Source organism: Eulemur rufifrons, chromosome 16 (assembly GCF_041146395.1).
Source record: "Eulemur rufifrons isolate Redbay chromosome 16, OSU_ERuf_1, whole genome shotgun sequence".
Lineage (NCBI taxonomy): Eukaryota > Metazoa > Chordata > Mammalia > Primates > Lemuridae > Eulemur > Eulemur rufifrons.
In genome coordinates, this window is record NC_090998.1 from 90,192,839 (window position 1) to 90,215,650 (window position 22,812).

Sequence of the window (22,812 nt, forward strand, 5' to 3'; positions counted from 1 at the left end):
AAATCAGTGGGTCTTAAGAAGAATTAAACTTTTCACTTGTTTGGCCTCCAATCTTAAAGTTCTAAACTGTCACTTGACATCCTAGCTGGACATGCCCCTAGTCAGGTCTCAGGCAAACACTACGGCAGAATGACATCTTTTCTTCTAGCTGAGACCCTACTGATGCCATCTGCTATGGCTACTGGCAAAGACAGCAGGGGATAGGGCCATCGATGAGCAGCAGCTTTTTTGGAGAAGAAAGGCCCCTGCTGCAGGCCAGACTCCCAGGAAGGAGCAACATAATTCAAGTCTGAGCAGTGGCAGGGAGCTGTGGCAGGAGGGGCCCAAGGATGCCAGAGCTGAGTCTCAGGCACCTGGTAGCTCTGAGTCCCTTCTCCAAACGCAATTCCCCCCAAACTAATGGGAGGCTCCCATGAAGAAAGGGAATCTGAAAGCCTTTCTAGATCAGAGACTTCCAGACTCTCTTCCAGACTGTTCCCTGCCTATCAACTCCTAGCAGCAAGTCATTAGGAAAATGCCCACTCACGCCCCATGCTTCCTAAAAGTCAGAATGACAACAGAAATAACGTGTACCTTCAAAACGCATTTAGGATAATGTAAAAGTCCCCATCAGAAGCAATTCTAAATTTTCTTGCCACCTTGATTCTGCATCATTTTTTTCTACATGAGGGATATTTTCCTAGAGCAGAGAAACATGTCCCTTGGTCCCAAAGTGAATACCACACATTGGCCTGGGTGGTGGTTACAGAGACTACACATAACCTACATCAAACTTGCAGACAAAGGCCTGGGTCTCTGCTGCTCCAGCCCAGACCTCATGACTCGTGACGCATCAGCTGTGCTGAGGGACAGCGCCTCATGGGCAAGAAGGCAGGTTTCCCAAAACGACGGCAAAGTACTGGCAATCCGCGCAGGTGGAAGGAGGAATGGCTTTATCCTGTTTTCTCTGGCCTCATACTTGTTATCACTCTCCTGAGGCTCTGGCTGCTCCAGCCCTGGCCTTGCTTGGGACAGGGGAGGGAAGGTGAGGGTGGTTGTAGCTGAAGAGTTCACTGAGGTTGGCTTAGTCATCCTGAAACTGGTCCCATGTGCACCAAATCCTTTGGTTCATTTAATACCAGAAAGTAACTGCTTCTAGGTCATGGATGTTATAAAACTCACCTGGGTCCCACAGGTATTGGCAACTTGGGTAGAGCGTGGGTGTTCTCTGGAAAGAGGTTCTAGGTTGGGGCTCCCCCAAACTGTGCCTCTTGCTTTCTGCTTAAACAAACCCCCTCCCTTTCTCCAGTGTGGAAGACGCTTAGGAAACAGCGTCAAAAGTGAACTCACAGACAAGACAGCCTTAATAAATTAGTATAATACTATTAGAAGGGGTGGCATTTTGTTCTGTTTCTTAGCAGCATTGTCCTACATGCAGCCTGACGATCTCCTTCCCTGGGAAATTTAAAAAGCCGTCCCCTGGTTGTTAGCTCTGATGTAAAATTATAAAATAGAAATCTGGTAGGGTTTGTTTTGTTTAAAAAGGAAAAGCCCCGGTGAGGCAGGGCGGTCCCGTGCAGTCCTGTTAGCTCTGGCCGTTGGGTCTGCCCACGGTGCTCCCTCCGGGAGGCTGGATCTGGATGGAGTCCAGGAGGGGCCGAAGCGCCTGTCCAAAGGGCCTGCAGGGAAACAGAGGCATGAGCAGCACACACCCAACACCGCCGAGGGAGGGAGAAGGGTGGATGGCGGCGGCTGAAGCTCCGCCACACCAGGAAGAAGGACCCCATTACCTCACTTAATTTTCTCACCTGCCTCACACAGCAGTGCTCATGCAGCGCATCTCTGAAGAGCCTGCTCTGCATTTTCACTCCTGGGGGTCCCTTCTCAGAGCCTCACCTCTAGAGCCTGGTCAGCTGTGGTTTGAATAGGCTGGCTACACACAGGGAGTTAGCGTGTTCAGTACGTTATGTACTTGTATCTTTAATTCTCATGAACAAGAAGATTAAAAATAAAGTTTAAGGGAGGAAGCTGAGGCAAAAGAAAATGATATGAAAAAGAAGATAAGGTCAGGTGTGAGGATGGCTCACAATTGGATTCTTCCACGAACTGAGGTCTTCCAGGGAGTACAGAGAATATTCAAGAAAAATGACAAATGCCAGGTTGGCAGAAGGTGTTTAAACCACTTTCTAAAGGGCTCCCAGTTTGCTCTCGCAGTAACTTAGCTGGAAAAAGCACTGCAAATACCGCAGTTTGGCGACTTTCCAAGATTACTGCAACCTTAAATGAAGTTGCCCACAACACATCTCAGTCATTGGCTTTTTCTTCAGTGGATACTGCCATTTTTGAAAATCTTCCCTAAGTTCAAAGAGAATGAAATGCTCCAAAGTGTAAACAGATGAAACTTAGAAATATCAACCCTAATTCAGACAAGTCCAGGAAGTCCACCCATCAAATAATAATAGTAAGAACATTCCAGCTACTCAAGTTTGCTTAGGGCCCCATAACCTGAATCCCTCTCAGTAGGGCTGTGGGGTTTAACACCCCACCAAGGGATAAGAGGGCAGTGCGGGGCTGGGAGACTGGTGCTCCTCACCAGCCTGACAGTCTTGTTTCCTATGCAAGTTTTTCCTGAGCGGTTCCTACGCAGGTATGAAAAACAGCTCTTCTTGCTGAGCTTGCTAAACCTGCCGGGAGCCTTGTTGAGAGGGCCCTAGTTCAGGAGAAACTGAGTCACAGTCTACAAATGGACATAGTCCCAGAGTAGGCAGAGGCTGTCTGAATGCAATCAACAAAAAAGGGAGGGGCCAGGTGCAGTGGCTCAGGCCTGTAATCCTAGCACTCTGGGAGGCCGAGGCAGGAGGATTGCTTGAGGTCAGGAGTTTGAGACCAGCCTGAGCAAGAGCGAGACCCTGTCTCTACTAAAAATAGAAAGAAATTAGCTGGACAACTAAAAATATATAGAAAAAATTAGCCGAGCATGGTGGTACATGCCTGTAGTCCCAGCTACTTGGGAGGCTGAGGCAGGAGGATTGCTTGAGGTCAGGAGTTTGAGACCAGCCTGAGCAAGAGCTAGACCCTGTCTCTACTAAAAATAGAAAGAAATTAGCTGGACAACTAAAAATATATAGAAAAAATTAGCTGAGCATGGTGGTGCATGCCTGTAGTCCCAGCTACTTGGGAGGCTGAGGCAGGAGGATTGCTTGAGCCCAGGAGTTTGAGGTTGTGAGCTAGGCTGACGCCACTGCATTCTAACCCAGGCAACAGAACAAGACTCTGTCTAAAAAAAAAAAAAAAAAAACCCCACAATGGGAAGGAGGGGGATGTGTGTGCCCTTTCAGAGGACACTGCCCTGGATGGTGGCCCACAAGGCCTTCCAAGGCTTGGACCATATCAGGACAGAAGAGCTAGAATGTTCTTGAAGGAAACGTCTACTGAGGGCTGACTGTGTGCTGTCAGGTACAGGGCAAGTAGAACATTGTCTCTGAGGGAGTCAAAAAGCTCATGGTGCAGTGGAAGAAAGACAAAGGGACAGTTACAAAGCAAGCCCTCTTATTTTTTTTTTCTGACCCCCTCTCTGCTCATCTTCCTAACAAAGCATTTTAACTGGGCACGTCTGGGGAATGGCATGCTTCTCACACAATGGAAAGACAGACGCCAGGATTTTGTACAAATACAAAGCCAGTGTCAGGTGGGTTTCTAAGTTCTGCTGTTGCACTTGGGCCAGAGTTGAGCTGCTCTAAGCCCAAGGAGGGTGGAGATAAGACAGGTGCATGTCAGTGGGTGGAGAGAATAGTGGCCACCTGTGTTAGAACCTACGGTCAGGGCAGGCCCACCTGTTTGGGAGGGCAGATAGTGGTTGGAGGAGGGGCACTGGCTGTGAATGGGGATCTTCAAAGTTGGCCAAGGCAGGGGCAGGGACAGAGGCCACACTCACGTGGAGAGAACCTCGGAGGGCAGGTCAGTGATGTAAGAAGGGATCTTCCGCCCAGTCAGGAACTGCGCCACTTCGTTGCTGAAGGTGTTACAGTTGTGTTCAAAGAGGTTGTAGGCCTCACCTCTGCGTATTGAGAGAAAGGTTTGGAGAACAGGATGAGAGAGCCAGCAAGCATCTCTGTGGAATAACTCAAACCGGCAGTGGCATGGTGAGCACCGGGGAGCGTGAGGACTGATTCCCCCTCTCTCACAGGCCAAAAGGACTACTGCTCGGCCACTCCGGACCATTAACAACTGACAATTTAGGGAAGGATGGAATGAAAATATATGGCTCCTGTACAGTTTCAGGAGACTCTTTCTATTCACAAAACCAGAGCTCTAGGGTTAGAGTTTAATCCTTACTAAAATTGACTAAAGCCATTTTAAGAGAAAATATACTCAAATTTGTATTTCATCCCAACCCCTCTGTAAACTCTGTTTTGTTTGTTTGTTTGTTTCACTTTTTTTTAAGAGATGGGGTCTTGCTCCATCGTCCAGGATGGAGTGCAGTGGCATGATCGTAGCGCACTGTCACCTCTAACTCCTGGCCTCAAGCAATCTTCCTGCCTCAGCCTCTAGAGTTGCTGAGACTACAGGCGTGAGCCACCATGTAAACCCTGTTTTTGATGTTCAGGACAAAGCACTCGGCCAGTACAGGTTGAGAATAGCATTTGCTGATTTTCATCAGAAGGAACAAAGGTTCAGCAGAAAGTATGCTGGGTGGAGTATCTGCCTCAGACAACTTAGAGCATTTTGTAGCATAACTGCCTTTTCTTCATATTCATTGAGCAAAAACTGCGCCAGGCCTTGTGCTGAGTGCTCCAGGGGATATGACATGGTGGCTGCCCTTCAGCAGCTGATTATCTAGTAGGGGAGACAGACACAACTAACCACCACCCCTGTCTCCACTCACCGGAACAGAGACTCCCCCAGGGAGGACAGGTACTCCAGAAAGATTTCTTCTGTGACTTCTGTGCTCCCCACATCGACTACAGAGTCTGGGGGCCCAAGCAATGTCCCTCCCTAAAAGAGCCAACCCAAAGAAAGTCATTAAATCACCATTTCCAGTGAATTTTTTTTATGTGGCTTCCCACAGAAGACCACAAATGCTCTGTTCCAACAACTTTTTAACTTTCAGAGCACCCTGGGCAGATAAAGAGTGTTATTTCCTGTTTGTATCAAGGCTGCAAAGGCTTAAAGCTTCCTGGTGAGTTTCCTGTGCCGTGTGCTGGCGGCACGGCTAAGAAGTCGGGCTTCTTGCTCTGGCGGGCTCTGAGAAGCTGACTCTCTTGTAGGTCTAACTCCTTACGCTGCCCACTCATTCAGTTGATTAAAAAGATAGAAACCCAGACTCTGAAGTCTCCTTTTGTCCCCAACATGCCTGATCATGAGGACAGAACAGGACAATTAGAAATGACTCACACTTAACAGGCCACCTCTCCATGCCTATATCATAAAGTATGCAGGCAGTTTTTCTTGTGACACATTCGATATCCCTTGTAACAACGGGAGAACGTGAAGCACCATGAGGAATCTGGCAGGCCGTCAGGTATTTCTATAATTCGATTCTTTTTTGATCTGTGAGCCTAACCCAGTGATGGTGATAGGGCAAGGGAGTTAACAGCCACTGAAGGGGCTACAGGGAGCCCTCAGCCCAGGGCCAACAGACGGCCACTGGAGACAAAAGGAAAGACTGAGGCTGAGCCGGGAAAGCAGCCAATGGGGAGGCAACAGAGGATAGATCTGGGGAGAGAACGCTGCAGAGCAGAGCTCCCCGGAAAGATCATTGATTAATAGCTACTGAGCACCTACTATATGGTTGACATTGTGCTAGGTACTGGGGAAAGCACGGTGAGCAAGACAGAGAGTAACTTTCTCTGAGTTGTAAGAAACTAAAGGGTCACTATTCGATCACCATCACTAATAAGTTCGGTCACTAATAAGTCATTCACACAATAAACATGTATTCAGAGCTTACTGTGTGCCATGCCCTATGCTAGGCACTGGGGGTGTGATGTGGACAAAACAGATGAGATTCTTGCCCTTATGGCAAGTGTAGCAGGGAAGGCAGATAAAAAATCCCATAAACCAGTGTATAATTACTAGCTGTAAAACAAGTGGTGCTGAAAAAGTACAGGATTCCAACAGTCTGAGGGGACAGGGGAGACTTGCCTGAGAAAGTGACACTGAGTTCAAATCTGAAGGAGGAAGAGGCATAAGCAGGCGAAGAGTCAGGAAGGTGTACAGATGACAGAGTACAGGTTTGAATGTCCAAGGTTTGTTCAAGGAACGAGAAGAAAGTGGGGGTGGGGAGACTGGCCAGGGAGGGAGGCAGAGACCCAATCAGATATGGCCTGGAGGCCGTGCTGAGCGGTCTGGTTTTCATTCCTAAAGCACTGGGGAGAGTTCTGGCTGAAGCAGGGGAACGCCGTGATCAGATTTGCACTTTGAAAAGATCACTTTGCCTCCTGCGTGGAGAACTGGCTGATGAGGAAGCGCACACATACACGAAGAGACCAGCAGGCTACTGCCGTGGTCCAGGCTGTGGTGAGTGTGGCCTGGATTAAGGTGAAAGCCCTGGAGACATGGAAGGGATGAAGAGAGACAGACTGATTTAAGATACATTTACAAGGTAGAACTGATTGGGCTTAATGAAGAATTTGTTACAGGAGATAGGGCAGGGGGTCAGTGAGAGGAAGAAATCAAGAATGACTTTCCATTTATGAGGTCAAATGAACAGTTGCTTGGTCTTTGCTTGAGCACCTACTGTGATAACCCTTAGATAGCTCTGATAGAGATTTTTTGGAAAAGGCATAGGCTTTAGAGTTGGAGTGCTGAGTTCTAGTTCTGGTGACACTGGCCGTTTAACTCTGGGCAGCTCCTTTTGCCTCTCAGAGCCCTCATCGTTCAGCTTAACATCAGCTGAGTTCTTACCACGGGCCAGGAACTCGCTGGTGACGGGGAGAGAAGAATAGGACATAGTCTCAGCTCACAAGGAGCTTACACACTCCTTGTGGCGACTGAGAAATAGCTCATTTCACTCTACCATGCTCGGTGTGAGACACAGGGACCCACAGGTGCCATGGGAACAGAGAGGAGGGTAACTGGCTGGGGCGTCTTGGAAAGGCCTTCTTGAGCACAGTCTTCAGGTAGCTGTGAGGAACTATGTCACAGGTCTCCATACATGTGGCTAGAAGCCAGATGTACACAGTAGAAGCAAAGCTCCTGGTCTACTGCAGGACAGGGTGTGGGCGAAGGCACTCACCGGGGGACAGCTGGAGATACCGCCACTGCCGAAGAAGAACTCATCCTTGTGCACAACTATGGAGGTGTGCCTGTCACACAGAGAGACACAATGAGCCAGAAGACTTAAAACTATTCTTAGAAAAAGCAAATACCACACTGCAATGAGAATAATTTCTGCCCAAGGATATGACTGGTGACCAGCCTTACAAAACTAACGAAACAAAGGTATGAGTACGACAGACACTATAGGTCAGGGGTTCTCCGTCTTGGCACTACTGGTGTATGGGGCTGCATCATTCCTTGTTGTGGGGGGCTGTGCTGTGCCTTCTAGGATGTTGAGCAGCATCCCGGCCTCTACCCACTAGATGCCAGTAGCACCCTCCCCCAGTTGTGACAACCAAAAATGTCTCCAGACACTGCCAAATGTCCCAGGATGGGAGGGCAAAATAACCCCTGGTGGAGAACCACTGCTTCAGGACTTGAAGGTTATGGCACAGAGAGCTGGGTTTCAAGCTGGAAGCAACAACTGGAACCTGAATGCGTAGGGTGCTGCTTTGCTTCGTAAACCAGTTAAAGTCAGGGGTCCTATGCAACTTACCAGATGCCTTCCAGTTGTTTCCCTGTGAAGAAAAGAAGAGGTTTAGCCAGTTGGGAGTAGATTTAGTGGCCCCTCAGCCTGAGTAAATTCAGAACATCACTCAAATCCAGGATAACTTGTTATAAATCTCTCGGGGAATTTCTAGGAATGCAATTCTCCTCCAATAAGGTCCTTAGGTCATGATAAGAGTGTGTTGTATTAAGTAAGTTGAAAAGTACTCAGAATCCTTTATCAGAATGCAAGATCAAAAACATTGGCATAAAGGTACCCCAATTTTATGACTGCTCTTTCCCTTTTGGGGTCAATTCAACTTTGCCTTTTTAATTTCTCTGTCTCATCTACAGAAGGCTATGGTAAAACAATAAATATTACCTACTTCTTTATTGAGGCAAAATCCTTCAGAAAATGATAGAACAAAACTTTGCAAATGCCATCCATTTAAATAGTCAATGCACATTTATTCTATAGCTGTGTGTGCCAGAAATGATGTTGGGTGTGGAAACGCAAATAAGAACAGATCACCGTCCTGCCTTTAAAGAGCTCAAAGTCAAATGGAAAGACATACACACACACAAATAATTAACTAAAACACAATGTTGATAAGTTCTGTAATGGTGGTAAAAATAAAGTGCTCTATGTAATGAAGAACTACCTTCATGAGCCATTCAACCAATGACGAGCAGGGGCAGGGATGGACATTTCTGCCAGAGGGAACATGATGTGCAAATGCACAGCTGTGAAAAGACGAGTCCTGTGGGGCAGAGTGAAGGGTGCAGCGATGGTGACAGTGAAAGAGCAGCTGGCAGGCACGGACTGAGAGGCAGTGAGGCTGGAGAATGCCTCGATCAGATCCAGTTTGTACAACATAACTATAGTTGTGGTCTAGCAGATGAATTGCAGGGAAGAGAGTCAAGAGAGCAGGCTGCAGTGAGGAGGTCACTGCGACAGTCCACGGGAGACACTATAGGGCAGTGCTCGGAAGGCAGGAAAGGCAGTGAGAGATGCATCACTCGCTCACCTCTGGTCATCATTTCACATCAGTGGTTTACTGACTGGTAACTGCTGCTTCTGTTGTTTGCCCTGAGACTTTCTAAAGGACGAAACCATCAGCACTGTGTGGAAGGAGAGGTGGATGCTAGAGCTTTGCCTTTTGGGTGTGTTAAACCATTTCCTTTCCTAGGTAAATTATAAGATTTCAAATAAATACCTTGCCCTTTAAGAAGACTTTTAAATGATACGACATTAACCTAATTTTCTTCTTTGGAAGAGACAGAAGGAGCCATGGCCCTTCCATGACAACCTACTGACAGCTCAGCACAGTGTTCTTAGAGGGGGTTAAGAGTACGATATATACTAAAAATACAAGGAAATTAGCTGGACAACTAAAAATACATAGAAAAAATTAGCCGGGCATGGTGGCGCACGCCTGTAGTCCCAGCTACTCCGGAGGCTGTGGCAGGAGGATCCCTTGGGCCCAGGAGTTTGAGGTTGCTGTGAGCTAGGTTGACGCCACAGCACGCTAGCCTGGGCAACACAGTGAGACTCTGTCTCAAATAAATAAATAAATAAATCTTCATGAAAGTCTAATCTTCCTGGAACCTACACATATTCTGGATTTGAATCAGAGGGTTCAACTATGCAAATATTTTAATAGTGAACTAATCTAGAAAAACATTGGTTAAAAATGATTTTATTTATGAAGGAAGAATACAAAATCTGTTAAAAATTTAAAACATCTAAAATAGGTATGAAGGGAGGCTTACGATGCTCATTTTAACTGTTCTCTTGAGTAGGTTAACTTGTCAAAGCACCTGCTCTAGACCAGTGTTTTAAACTGTGGGTCATGGTGCCATTATACGTCATGAAATTAATTTATTGGGTTGCGAAAAGCATTTTTTATTTAAAAGAATAAAAAATCTAAGAATACATCACAGATAGTAAAGGTATGTGATTTTAGGCTGGGCGCGGTGGCTCACGCCTGTAATCCTAGCACTCTGAGAGGCCGAGGCGGGTGGATCGCTCAAGGCCAGGAGTTCGAGACCAGCCTGAGCAAGAGAGAGACCCCGTCTCTACTAAAAATAGAAAGAAATTATCTGGCCAACTAAAATATATATGGAAAAAATTAGCCGGGCATGGTGGCACATGCCTGTAGTCCCAGCCACTCGGGAGGCTGAGGCGGTAGGATCGCTTAAGCCCAGGAGTTTGAGGTTGCTGTGAGCTAGGCTGACGCCACGGCACTCACTCTAGCCTGGGCAACAAAGCAAGATTCTGTCTCAAAAAAAAAAAAAAAAAAAAAAAAATTAAAGGTATGTGATTGTAAATAAACATTTGTTTATAAAAAAAAAAAAAAGAGTACCATATAGCTTTTCCACTTGCTAGTGGTGGATCTTGGGTGAGTTTACCCCACCCCTCTAAGCCTCAGTTTTTAATGCAGAGTTCCTGTGACCAGTAATGATAATGTATAGAAAGCATCATAGTATGTAGTATACAGAAATTTGATAAATGGAGGCTACCATTAGGTATAATGACCGTCTTGGGAAAAAGGGTAAAGACTTCTAAAAGATAAATTCTGCTCAGGATTGGTGTGTAAGATCTAGGAACAGATTTCAGCATCCAGCAGATTAATATGAAATGCTGTATCTATTTTATATATAAACATTTCATTCTTTGCTGTTAGTGTTGCCAGGCTAAATGGAGTAACAAAGGGAAATGAAATGTAGCAGAGTTCTGCCTCTCTTCCATGCCAGAGGCCAGTAGAGATCTGCTGCTCTGGCCCACAAGACCACAAATGGATGGAGGGATTCTGGCCTGGGGTTTCCGGGGTGGCCTCCTAGAGAATGTGGGGCAGGCTCTGCCCTTATCCAAACTGAGCTGAAATTTCAGAGGTTGGTCAGAACTAGACAGGAACCCTAGGGGAACAGTTATCCATTCAGGACAAGCATGTTCAAATGGTGGGCTCTATTAGGCTATAAAATAAACTGAATTGGATTCTGATCTCTTCCAGCTGACTCTAGAAGACCACACTAAATCTCTTCTTCCTGTTTACTGTATGTAAATTGGGGAGACTAACATTGCATTTTATTTTACTTTATATTTTTATTATTTTGAGACAGAGTCTGGTTTTGCTGCCCACACTGGAGTGTAGGGGCACAATCATAGCTCACTGAAGTTTTCAACTCTTGGGCTCAGGTGATCCTCCTGCCTCAGCCTCCCGAGTAGCTGGGACTACAGGCATGCGTCACTGTGCTCAGCTAATTTTTCTGTTTTTTTGTAGAGACAGGGGTCTCACAGTTGCCTCAGGCTGGTCTTGAACTCCTGGCCTCCTTAGCCTCCCAAAGTGCTAGGATTACAGGTGTGAGCCACTGCGCCTGGCCTTAACATTGCATTTCAAATAGAGGTGATCTGCTCTTCTGGACAGCTATTGTCTAAATGGCAGCAAGTTGTTTATTTCCTTAAAGACATGTAGTGATTCAGTGAAACTAGACAGATTATGAATACTTACTTTCTCTTGCCTGTTCCTTTCAAATGAAGCTTTTCTCATTCACTTTGGGAGGAACACTACACTCACAAAGAGGAAGTATAGTGTAGTAAATAAGAACATGAATTCGGGTGTAGACAGTCTGGGTCTGAATCCTACTAGTTTATTTACATAAAAGAGTATTTTTTTTTTTTTTTTTGAGACAGAGTCTCGCTCTGTTGCCTGGGCTAGAGTGCTGTGGCGTCAGCCTAGCTCACAGCAACCTCAAACTCCTGGGCTTAAGCAATCCTTCTGCCTCAGCCTCCTGAGTAGCTGGGACTACAGGCATGTGCCACCATGTCTGGCTAATTTTTTTTTCTATATATATTTTAAGCTGTCCAGATCATTTCTTTCTATTTTTTTTTTAGTAGAGACGGGGTCTTGCTCTTGCTCAGGCTGGTCTCGAACTCCTGACCTTGAGCAATCCTCCCGCCTCGGCCTCCCAGAGTGTTAGGATTATAGGCATGAGCCACCACGCCTGGCCTATTTACATAAAGGAGTATTTTAATTCTTGTCCTTAGAAACAATAAAGACTATACAAGATTTAGGCTGGGTGCAACTGGCTCACGCCTGTAATCCCAGCACTTTGGGAGGCCAAGGAGTGAGGATTGCTTGAGGCCAGGAGTTTGAGACCAACCTGGGCAGCATAGCAAGACTCTGTCTCTATGGGAAAAGAAATTTAGCTAGGCATGGCGGCGTGTGCCTGTAGTCCCATCTACTTGGGAGGCTAGGTGGGAGGATCGCTTGAGCCCAGGAATTGGAAGCTGCAGTGAGCTATGATTGTGTCCCTGCATTCCAGCCTAGGTGACAGAGTGAGATCCTGTCTCTATTAAAAAAAAAAAAAAAGACTATACACGATTTGGTGATTTGGAAATGAGGCTGTGAGACTCTACAATGGCCAAAGGAGAATCATCCATTCTACACCTTCTCTTTTGCCTGGTCACTTGGAAATATGACACTATTGTTTTTGCTTGTTGTCTCATGTTATTTTTATCCATGTATTCACCATAGTCTACTTTCCCTTCCATATAAATTTGAGACCCTTTTTAACATGCTGATATGCTATATCTCTGTGGCCTGAGTGGAATACTGACATTCTGTGCCATGTTGTCTTTTGAGTTACATCACCCATTTGGTATACTTCTCTGTCCTCTGAATGCCACATTTGTTGCCAGAGAAAATATTGGGACTGGAATTTTTTCCTTCCACCTGTTTCACGATGGGGTCCTGATCCACTTGCCCAAGTAACTGTTCATGATTCGGGGATCTTTCAAGAATGAAACTGCTATTTTGGACTCACGTCTTACAAACTGATGAAGTACCTATAATACAGGTCTTCAAAACATGGCTTCTATTTTCTTTTTTCACAATCTATTGTTTAGACTCTTCCTAATGCTCTAATGCATAGCCTGCTGTACTCATTAAATCAGTGAGCTAATGTTTATTGAGGGACTACTACATTCCAGGTGCTATTCTTGGCACTAGGAATATATCAGTAAACAAGGAGACAAAAAATCTTCATGACACTTACCAGGTGGGGGGAGGGGACAGTCAATAATAATAATAAATCATAACACGTTAGCAATAGTGAGTGACATAGAACCAATAAGAGCAGAGTAAAGGAGTTGGAAGTTTCAGGGATGGTCAGGATGGGTCCCTCTGAGGTGGTAACATTTGAACAAAGATTTGAAGGAGGCAAGGGAGGGAGCCATGTGGAGGTGGGACATGCCAGGTGTATCTGAAGGAATGTGAGGAGGCCAGTGTGGCTAGACTTGGTGGGAGAGGGAGAAAACTAGGAGATGAGCAAAAGTAACGGAGCACCAGATCATAGAGAACCTTGCAGAGACTGAGAACACTAAGCCTGACCTGTCCAATACAGTAGCCACCGACCACATGTGGCCATTTAAATTAAACTTAAATAAAACCACAAATTCTGTCCCTCAGTTGCAGTAACCACATTTCAAGTACTCAATAGCCACATATGACTAGCAGTTACTCATTGGACAGTGCAGATCGAGAACATTTCTGTCACTGCAGTAAGTTCTGTTGGAGGGTACTGTTTAAACCCTAGTTTCCTATTCCATAAGAAAAGGCATAGTAATAGTGCCTGCTGCCTCATAACATCTCCAGGATTAAAAGAGATGACACATGAAATATGCCTAGCACAGGGCCTGGCACATAATGCATGCTCAATAAAGGCTAACTCATTTCTTTTAGGCTTTATAATTTGAAAGTTTTATAGCTGCTCTCATAGTATCTTGGGATTGAAACTATTTATATGTTCTTTCTCTCCAGTTAGACTATAATTGCCTCAAAGACAAGGACAGTTTCTTATGCATCTGTGTAACTCCAGCACCTAGCAAAGCACCTAGATCAGGGATGCTACATGAACATCTGTCTAGATGAGCTGTTCTGTTTAGTTAGCTCTGTTGGTTGACACACAGTGCTATTGCGGGCAAGGTTCTTAACCCCAATCTGGGCCACCTGGCAGACTGTACTCCCGGGTTGCTGTCCTCTCAGATGCCCACACTCAATGACCCAGGAAGACAGCTGGTAGGTACAGATGTATCAGCTCAAACCCAGTCCTACTTAAATAATGGATTTTTGGAGAAGGGCCTCAGTTATTTTGCATCCTGTCAGTTATTCTGTATCTGAAAAACAACTCAAAAGTTGTAGGGTATGACCTTACTTTTTTGTTGTTGTTGTCGTTGAGACAGAGTCTCACTCTGTTTCCCAGGCTAGAGTGCCATGGCATCAGCCTAGCTCACAGCAACCTCCAACTCCTAGGCTCAACCAATCCTTCTGCCTCAGCCTCCCGAGTAGCTGGGACTGCAGGCATGCACCACCATGCCCGGCTAATTTTTTCTATATATATTTTTAGTTGTCCATATAATTTCTATTTTTAGTAGAGACGGGGTCTTGCTCTTGCTCAGGCTGGTCTCAAACTCCTGACCTTGAGCGATCCTCCTGCCTCGGCCTCCCAGAGTGCTAGTATTACAGGAGTGAGCCACCGCACCCGGCTGGCACAACCTTACTTTATTCTCCTTTATATTCCCTGCACTGATTACTAAATTTACCTATAAGCTAGACATGACACTTCTTCCCTATGCAACTGAATTAATGCACACTTAAGATCTCATCCATCCATAGAATGGTGATAGAGACTATAGAAAAAAGATTATCTTATTTATTAATTCTTTCATTTATTCATTTATCTACCAAACACTTGGAGCTGACAATAACACTTAAAATGGACTAAGTGAATTTATATTCTTTCTTAAAGTCCTTCATAATTATAATTATCCTGTTATCCTTTTTTTTTTTTTTTTTTTTTTTGAGACAGGGTCTCTGTTGCCGGGGCTAGAGTGCAGTGGCGTCATCATAGCTCACTGCAACCTCAGACTCCTGGGCCCAGGTGATCCTCCTGCCTCAGCATCCCAAGCAGCTGAGACTACAGGTGTGCACCACCACACCCAGCCCGTAGTTATCCTTATGCTCACAACATCTTTAAGTGGTAGGGTAGGGCAAATATTTATTAACATAATTTTATAAACAGGTAAATAACTATGCAAAGATGCACAGTTTGTCCAGTATGAAAACAAGACAAAGCAAGATATGAAGATGAACTTGTTGGAGAAGCTTAGGTGGAAATGTAAAGTTTGCTGCATTGTAAGGAGGAAAAGAACAATGGCCACAGTTTTAATGACAGGCATTGGAAAGTGGGACTGGACTGATTTTTAAATTTTTTTTGGCCAGCCAAGGATGGGAGCAGAAGGTGGTAGTCTGAGATTGAATTAGGGCACAAGGGCATTTTGGGACATGAATTAGGCTCAATGGATATTAGCACACTATAGAAGCAGATTATTTTCCCACTGGGATTTCCTCAGCAAGCTGGAGAGTGGGTGGGTCAGATGACTGCATGTCTCTAAGCTTGTTGGCACATCTAATGCATTCATTTTGTGGCTTATGAAGTATGAACATGGAAAATAAATGGAAGACATGAATATCAGTCCTGTTTTATCATGAATTACAGAGACTGTAGAGTGAGGTCTGCATTAGTCAGCCTTCCACTGAATGTAAGAGTAAAGTGAGTATATAGAAGCCAAGGAGAGTGCTTGCTTTGGCAGCACATATACTAAAATTGGAATGATACAGAGAAGATTAGCATGGCCCCTGCACAAGGATGACACAAAAAGAAAAATAATTAAAAGAAGCCAAGGAGAAAACATTCCATCTAGCATATCGATTAAGACAGACGGAGCTTGTGCATATAGACATACATGCTAGTTATAGGACGTGCTCAAGATCAGCATCTGGTATACTGCTGGTGCTAAATAAATAACTATTAATAAGCATAAAGTGGATGATGGTGATGGAGTTCCACGGGCAGGGGCCTCTGTGCAGGCAGCATTTTGTCTCAGACGACAGGGAAGGAAATGAAATGTATTAGCTCATTGGTATAAATCAAATGTAGCCCCAGCTCACCTCACAGATTCCTCCCCCTCCCCTACTGATAAAGTGTTTTTAATTGGCAGTTTACCAGCAATATGAAAGGCTTAACTTAAAAAAATCAGCTATTCTTCTCTGGGACCACTGGATAAACTTTGAATCTGGGTGGGAAAAGGTAAAAGGAAACATCTGTATAAAATAGTGGACCCCTGTAGCCAATACTGTAAAAAGTGCCTATTGAGGCTGGGCATGGTGGCTCACACCTATAATCCTAGCACTCTGGGAGGCTGAGGTGGGAGGACTGCTTGAGATCATGAGTTCCAGACCAGCCTGAGAAAGAGTAAGACCCCTCTTGAGACCCCGTTTCTACTAAAAATAGAAAAAATTAGCTGGGTGTGGTGGCATGTGCCTGTAGTCCCAGCTACTTGGGAGGCTGAGGCAGGAGGCTACCTTGAGGATAACTCCTGGGAGTGTGAGGTTGCTGTGAGCTAGGCTGACACCATGGCACTCTAGTTCAGGCAACAGAGCAAGACTCTGTCTCAAAAAAACAAATAAATAAATAAACTTTGGGGATACAGTGGAATAACCAAGAATTCTTACCCTCATGGAGCTCCCAGTCCCCTTGGGGGTAGGGTGTTTGTGGACACAGATGAGAAAACAGCAATTATAAAATAGAATGATGAATACTATTAAAGGTGAGTATGGGATTTTATCAGCACATATTAGGGACATGTGACCAAGATTTTGGGGTGGAGATCAGGGAAAGCTTCTTTGGGAAAGTGACATTTTAGTTGTGACCTCAAGGATGAGCAGAAGTTAGCCAGGCCAAGAGATGGGGAGAGAAAGTATTCCCAGCAGGGGGCACAGCAGGTGCTAAGCCTAGACCTAAAAGAGAGGACTGAAGGCCTCACATCCTGTTCGGGTGCAAGCCAGCCCTTCTCCACTGCGTGTCTGCAAGGGAATTAAGACCTAATGCCCTAAGGTACCTGTTGGGATAACTGAGCAAACAGTCATGCAAATCATTTTCCACAGGGCTTAATTCTCTTGTCAAACCTGGTGGAGAAGGGCTGGTGTGTTAAGCTTGAGGTGGAGACAGGTGAGGTTGGAGAGAATAAGCAGGAACAGGATCATGCACGGCCTTGGAAGCCACATTCCTTTTCATTTTGCCATAAAGAAATTGCATGATTACTAAACTAATTCGTTACATGGGTATAAAATTGTTCACAAAATGAACAATAAAAATTTAAAGCAAAATAGATGGCATTAAAACATTAAAAAAAAAAACCCTCACTCAGATATGAATAAATTCTACTTAATCTTTGAGCTTGAGTTCAAATCTCAGTCATTCCATTAATCACTACTTACTGAGCACCTGCTCCAATTGGCCACTGGGGACGCACAGGGGCATGAGACAGAGCCCCTCCCTCAATCCAGGAGCCCTTCGGACTCTTCCTGGAGCCTCTCTGACATGTCCAGCCCACCATGGCCTCTCATTTCAGGGCCTAAAACAGTTGCTGCACCACTCACTCATTGTGGCATCTAATCATAATATCTTTTATACTCTTATCTAGTGTTATATGTGTACATACATTATTTTAAGGGAAATAATATTCTTAGGAAAAGTCCTGAAGGACATAGTTCATGTCTTTTATTTCATTACTATTTGAACTACAGAATTAAGCACAGAAGTGAGTATAGAGTAAAATCTCAAATATTCTGTAGAGCTCATTCTACCAAGAAATATGTGTTCTATGTCCCCAAATCTTTAAACCTGAGAACAATTTTGAAATGAGCTTGTAAAAAAAATATGATGCATGCACATAAAACTTAAGATCAGAAAATAACAAGATCAACAAATAACAAAGTACCTCTTACCACAATTTAAAAAACCCACACATCTCTGCATTTACCTCTATGTACTTTGGCACAAAAAGAGGTCAAGAAATTTAAAGAGCAGCCAAAATTATTAAGAGGAGGAACTGAAGGACAATTATAATAGCTAATTATCTTGGGCAAATGGTGACTATGGGAAAAAAAGGTGCAATCAGGCTGTTTGCTCAATTAGAATGCTAAGGAGGCTGGGCGCCATGGCTCATGCCTGTAATCCTAGCACTCTGGGAGGCTGAGGCCGGTGGATCGTTTGAGATCAGGAGTTTGAGACCAGCCTGAGCAAGAGCGAGACCCGTCTCTACTAAAAATAGAAAGAAATTATATGGACAGCTAAAAATATATATAGAAAAATTAGCCAGGCATGGTGGTGCATGCCTGTAGTCCCAGCTGCTTGGGAGGCTGAGGCAGGAGGATTGCTTGAGCCCAGGAGTTTGAGGTTGCTGTGAGCTAGGCTGATGCCACAGCACTCTAGCCTGGGCAACAGAGTGAGACTCTGTCTTAGGGGAAAGAAAAAAAAAAAAAAAAGAATGCTAAGGATAATTTTGGGACCATTTTCATGGTGAGTGGAGAATTGTAGAACAGGAACACCTTCATGAGAGGCAACTCTAGGAGACTGAAAACACGACAGGGCAAAAACCGTGGAGTCTACATCGTTTCGGGGGAACGGGGAATTATCTTGGGCTTTATCTAGTCCAATCCTGATCTGCAACAGAACTAGATGAGGCCTCGCAATGGAGAACTGACATAATGGAAGCACGAGAGGGTATTGCTAATGAAGTCACACAAATTTAGTTTGGGAAAATGAAAGCCAAGAGGGTGATCATAAATCTGGAAGATTATGAAGGGCACACACACATTGAACCCAGATTTTTTCTCATCCAAACTCAAAACATTTGGCTAAGAATACCTTCACACACTTCAGCAAAATACTTACTTTATGCCAGTTATAAGGCAACATTTTACACAGTAAGGGTGGTATCACCAAATGACTGAGGGCACAAGTGCTGGAAGTCAGACTGCCTGTGCTCATAAGCCAGCTCTACCACTCACTACCATCTGCGTAGCTGGGGCAAATTCTGAACACCGTGTTTCAGGTTCCTCAGCTGAGAAATGGAGGTAATAAAAGGACCTATCTCACAAAGTAGTGGTGAGGATTATAACACATGTGATGTACTCAGAAAAAAAAGAGTCTGGCACATGGTAAGCTCTCAAATGCTGGCCATTAATACACCTCTAGAATTCATTATAAAAATCAGGAAACAAATTGATTTTTTAAGGGTTCAAATATATTTAGGAATGGGCAATCAATCAACATATGGCTACTAACACAACTGGCACATACCCAACTTTAAGGTTAGAGGTGTCTGATTGGATGAACCAGTAAGGCAATGCCTGCTTTCCATAAATTTTCAACTCTAGAAAGTAATAACTCGCTTTGCTAACTTTCTTCATTATTTTTGTAAAAGGTATAAAAGCAATATAGGATAAAGAGGTAAGTAAGAGAGAAGTAGATTAGCAGACAAGGTGATGTCCTTGGAAACACCATTCCAATCTAATATGCCAAATGGGTGATGTTCCCATGTTCAGCTGAGCCCTTTTAGGGTTTCACATCTACTTAAAAGCGGGGTGGGGAGGGGAGGAGGCAGGTCTACGACTTCACCTTCAGTTATGGCACTTTCCGTTTCACCCGCTACAGGCCACAAAGGCCTTCTTTCAGTTTCAGTACCAGGCCGGGCTCCTTCCTGCCTCAGGGCCTTGGCAGGTTGATCCCTCTGCCACCAGGAACACTGTAACTCCCTCACTACTCTCCTGTGGCTACTTCTTCCTCATCCTAAAGTCCCAGCTTAAAAGTCACTATACCCTTATTTAAAGTAGGTTTCTCTTGTTATTTTCTATCTCAGCATCCAGTTTGTTTCCTGCACAGTAGGGCACTAACGTGATTTCCAACCACTTTATTTGCTGATGTATTTATTTATATTTAATGTCTCCCCCATTAGATAGCTCTATGATGGCAAAGAACATCTTTATTCATTATATCATCCTCAGCTTAACACACTGACTAGCACATTATAGACAATATCTGCTGAACGAATGAAGCAATGATCCTTAAGTCCACTTTCAGTTCCAAATAGTAGTTATTAGGCAATAGAACAAAAATACTCAGTATAAAGGGGGAGACTTTTACTTAGGAAATATCTAAGTGACTCCTCACCCTGATCAAGCTAATCAAATGGCTCCATTCCAAGAAGTTTAGTTAGAACTTGACTGATGTAACCTATGAATGAGTAACATCTTCGTCAATGACTTTGTAAGTTTTGCTTTCAGATTTGCCTTAGTCATTTTAACAACTAGGCCCAAACTCCTGTCCAATAATAGGTTGGCCACATTAAAAATACATATTTTTTGGACCAAAACTCCAAGAGGTTCTGATTTAGCATTTGTTTTTTATTTTATTTTATTTTATTTATTCATTGATTTTTGAGACAGAGTCTCACTCTGTTGCCTGGGCTAGAGTGCTGCGGCATCAGCCCAGCTCACAGCAACCTCCAACTCCTGGGCTCAAGCAATCCTTCTGCCTCAGCCTCCCGAGTAGTTGGGACTACAGGCATGTGCCACCATGCCCGGCTAATTTCTTCTATATAGATTTTTACTTGTTCCGATAATTTCTTTCTATTTTTAGTAGAGACAGGGTCTCACTCTTGCTCAGGCTGGTCTCAAACTCCTGACCTTGAGTGATCCTCCCAACTCGGCCTCTCAGAGTGCTAAGTTTACAGGCGTGAGCCACCGCACCGGCCTGTTTTTTATTTTTTTATATATATTTTTCTTTTTTTTTTTTTGGTAATTCAGAATATTACAGGGGTACAAACGTTTTGGTTACATAAATTGCTTTTCTACCATTCGAGTCAAAGTTATAAGTGTGCCCATCCCCTAGACAGCGTGCATTGTACCCACTAGGTGTGAATTTACCTATCCCCTCCTCCCCCCTCCCACCTGCTTGACACTCTATGAATGTTACTTCCATATATGAACATAAGTGTTGATTGATTAGTTCCAATTTAATGGTGAGTACATGTGGTGTTTGTTTTTCCATTCTTGTGATACTTCACTCCAGTTCTATCCAGGTTAATACAAGAGGTATTAGTTCACCAGTTTTTATGGCTGAGTAAGTATTCCATGGTATACATATACCACATTTTATTAATCCACTTATGTACTGACGGGCACTTGGGTTGTTTCCACATCTTTGCAATTGTGAATTGTGCTGCTATAAACATTTGACTGATTTAGTATTTGTAAAGTAAGGCTCTAGAATCCATTTAACTAAAACTTCTCTTATTTTGAATAGATAATATGTGTATGTAATATGCAGTTCAGAAAGTAAGACGTTTACAGGAAAGTTTGTCTTCTACTCTTGTCCTCCTGGCATCAAGTGCCCCTTTCCACAGGCTACCACTGTTACCAATTTCTTGTGTACCCTTCCAGATAATTATTTGCCAAAGCAAACACACAATATCCCTTGTTTAAACGCATACTTTCATACTTAAAGAACTTTTAACCTTGTTTTTTCTAATCCCATTTAACAATTGATATGTTGGAAATGAAGGTATCCGTATTTTTAACAAGCACCCTAGATGATTTTGATGTGAAGCCAAAAATAGAAATCACTCATTGGCCAGAGTTGAAAGATTAGGTTCAATTCACTATGCATGTTAGAAACTCAATGACATTGAAAAGATGCCCTCAAAAGTAGTCTTGCTATTTCACCTCTGCCTCCTTGTCTCACCGAGATGAACTAAATCATTTTCCAATATCTCCACAGAAGCCAGTAAAAACTAGTCATTCAAATGGATGTTGTCAAAGCTGTTCATTTTTCTATTCCTGGAATCCTTTCCTGCCCATTATTACCAGAAATCACAAACCTGACAATTCCTGCGTTACACAAGTATTTGGGTTGCAGTGAGCCCTCTTTACTGAATGAGGGCTGATTTTTCTCTCCTGGCATTTAAGTAGTTTAACGGAGCACAGCTGAAATACTTCCCTTACTAATCCTCACTGACACAACAGCATCCAACCCTCCCCCAGAATTGCTTTCTTACCATCTGGGCAAAAGCAATTAACTTAGAAGCTGTTGAAAGAAGCATTGTCAGGCCCAACTTGGTGAATTCTGGAGTTCCAGCCCCTGACTTGACCTCCACCTGGGGACGAAGGCTGGGCCCCCATGCAGCTCCACCTCTACCTCTCCACCTATCCTCGGGACAGCAGAAGGAGTTTCTTTTTGGCACCGAGGGAAGGTTCTCCGAAGGCAACCCATAATCTCCTCCGAGAATCTCCTCTGGCAGTGTCTCTTTCACCACGAGGGGCACCGCGCTGCAGACATCCTCACCTCCCCTGCACCGCGCCAAGAGGAGTAGTGTACCGAGCTCCCCAAGCGGGGCAGGGAACCCTCCAGGATCCAGAGCTGTTCACCCCCCATCCCAGCTGAAGGGGCTCTGGAGGGCTCGGTCTCTGCCCGAGACCCTGGCAAGGGGAGGGCGTGACTCCTTCATCCCTTCTCCCTGGATTCAAATGTGAAGAGAGGAAAGGGGTCCCAAACCTCAGCCCCCTCTCTTCTCCACTCGGACTTTTCTTCCATCCTCTGGGCCGTGTCTCTCCCTGCGTGGTGGCCCAAGTCCCCCACCTCGGCACCCTCTTGCTCGGCTCCCGCCCTCCTTCCCATCTGGCCCCTTCCCCCTCACCTAGCATGATGGGGCTGAGCCGCCGGGCCAGGCCCTTGGACAGGTCGTACACGTAGAGCTTCACCGGATAGAGGTTCGGCGGCTCCATTGGGACTCGTGGCGGCGGCGGCCACGACGGCCCTCGGGCACCCGGCAGCGGCTTGGACCTTCCCGTACCCGCCAGGGGTGGGGAGCGGAGGGAGCGGGGGGGACCGAGCCCGGGCCCGGCCTGAGGGGCGGGGGAGAGGCCGCCCTGCGCTGCTCGCGCCCCCGCACCTGCTACCGGCAAAGACTACTGTGAGGTGACAGAGAGGGGACAGGGAGGGTCCGCACAGAACAGAGGGCGGGGGCGGCGACGCACTTTTGCGCATGTGCACACCGCCCTGCCGGGTGGCGAAGGCAGAACTTGGCTGAAGGGGGCGGGGCTTTCGCTGGTTGGCTTTAGC

At 45.0% G+C, this 22,812-nt stretch overlaps 1 protein-coding gene and 1 non-coding gene across 2 annotated transcripts; one reads left to right on the top strand and one right to left on the bottom strand.

The window, feature by feature from the left end:
• Nucleotides 1-667: 667 nt before the first annotated feature.
• On the bottom strand, nt 668-22,713 carry DESI1 (desumoylating isopeptidase 1). The gene is made up of 6 exons (XM_069489450.1): nt 22,388-22,713; nt 7,796-7,817; nt 7,217-7,286; nt 4,865-4,974; nt 3,914-4,036; nt 668-1,658 (listed from the first exon to the last, which is right to left on the bottom strand). Exons 1-6 carry the CDS (start codon nt 22,473-22,475, stop codon nt 1,565-1,567), a joined length of 507 nt encoding a protein of 168 aa, XP_069345551.1. The 5' UTR covers nt 22,476-22,713; the 3' UTR covers nt 668-1,564.
• Nucleotides 15,424-15,530, top strand: LOC138397700 (U6 spliceosomal RNA). Its single transcript, XR_011235831.1, has one exon. It is a non-coding gene; the product is annotated as a U6 spliceosomal RNA (small nuclear RNA).
• Nucleotides 22,714-22,812: the final 99 nt, after the last annotated feature.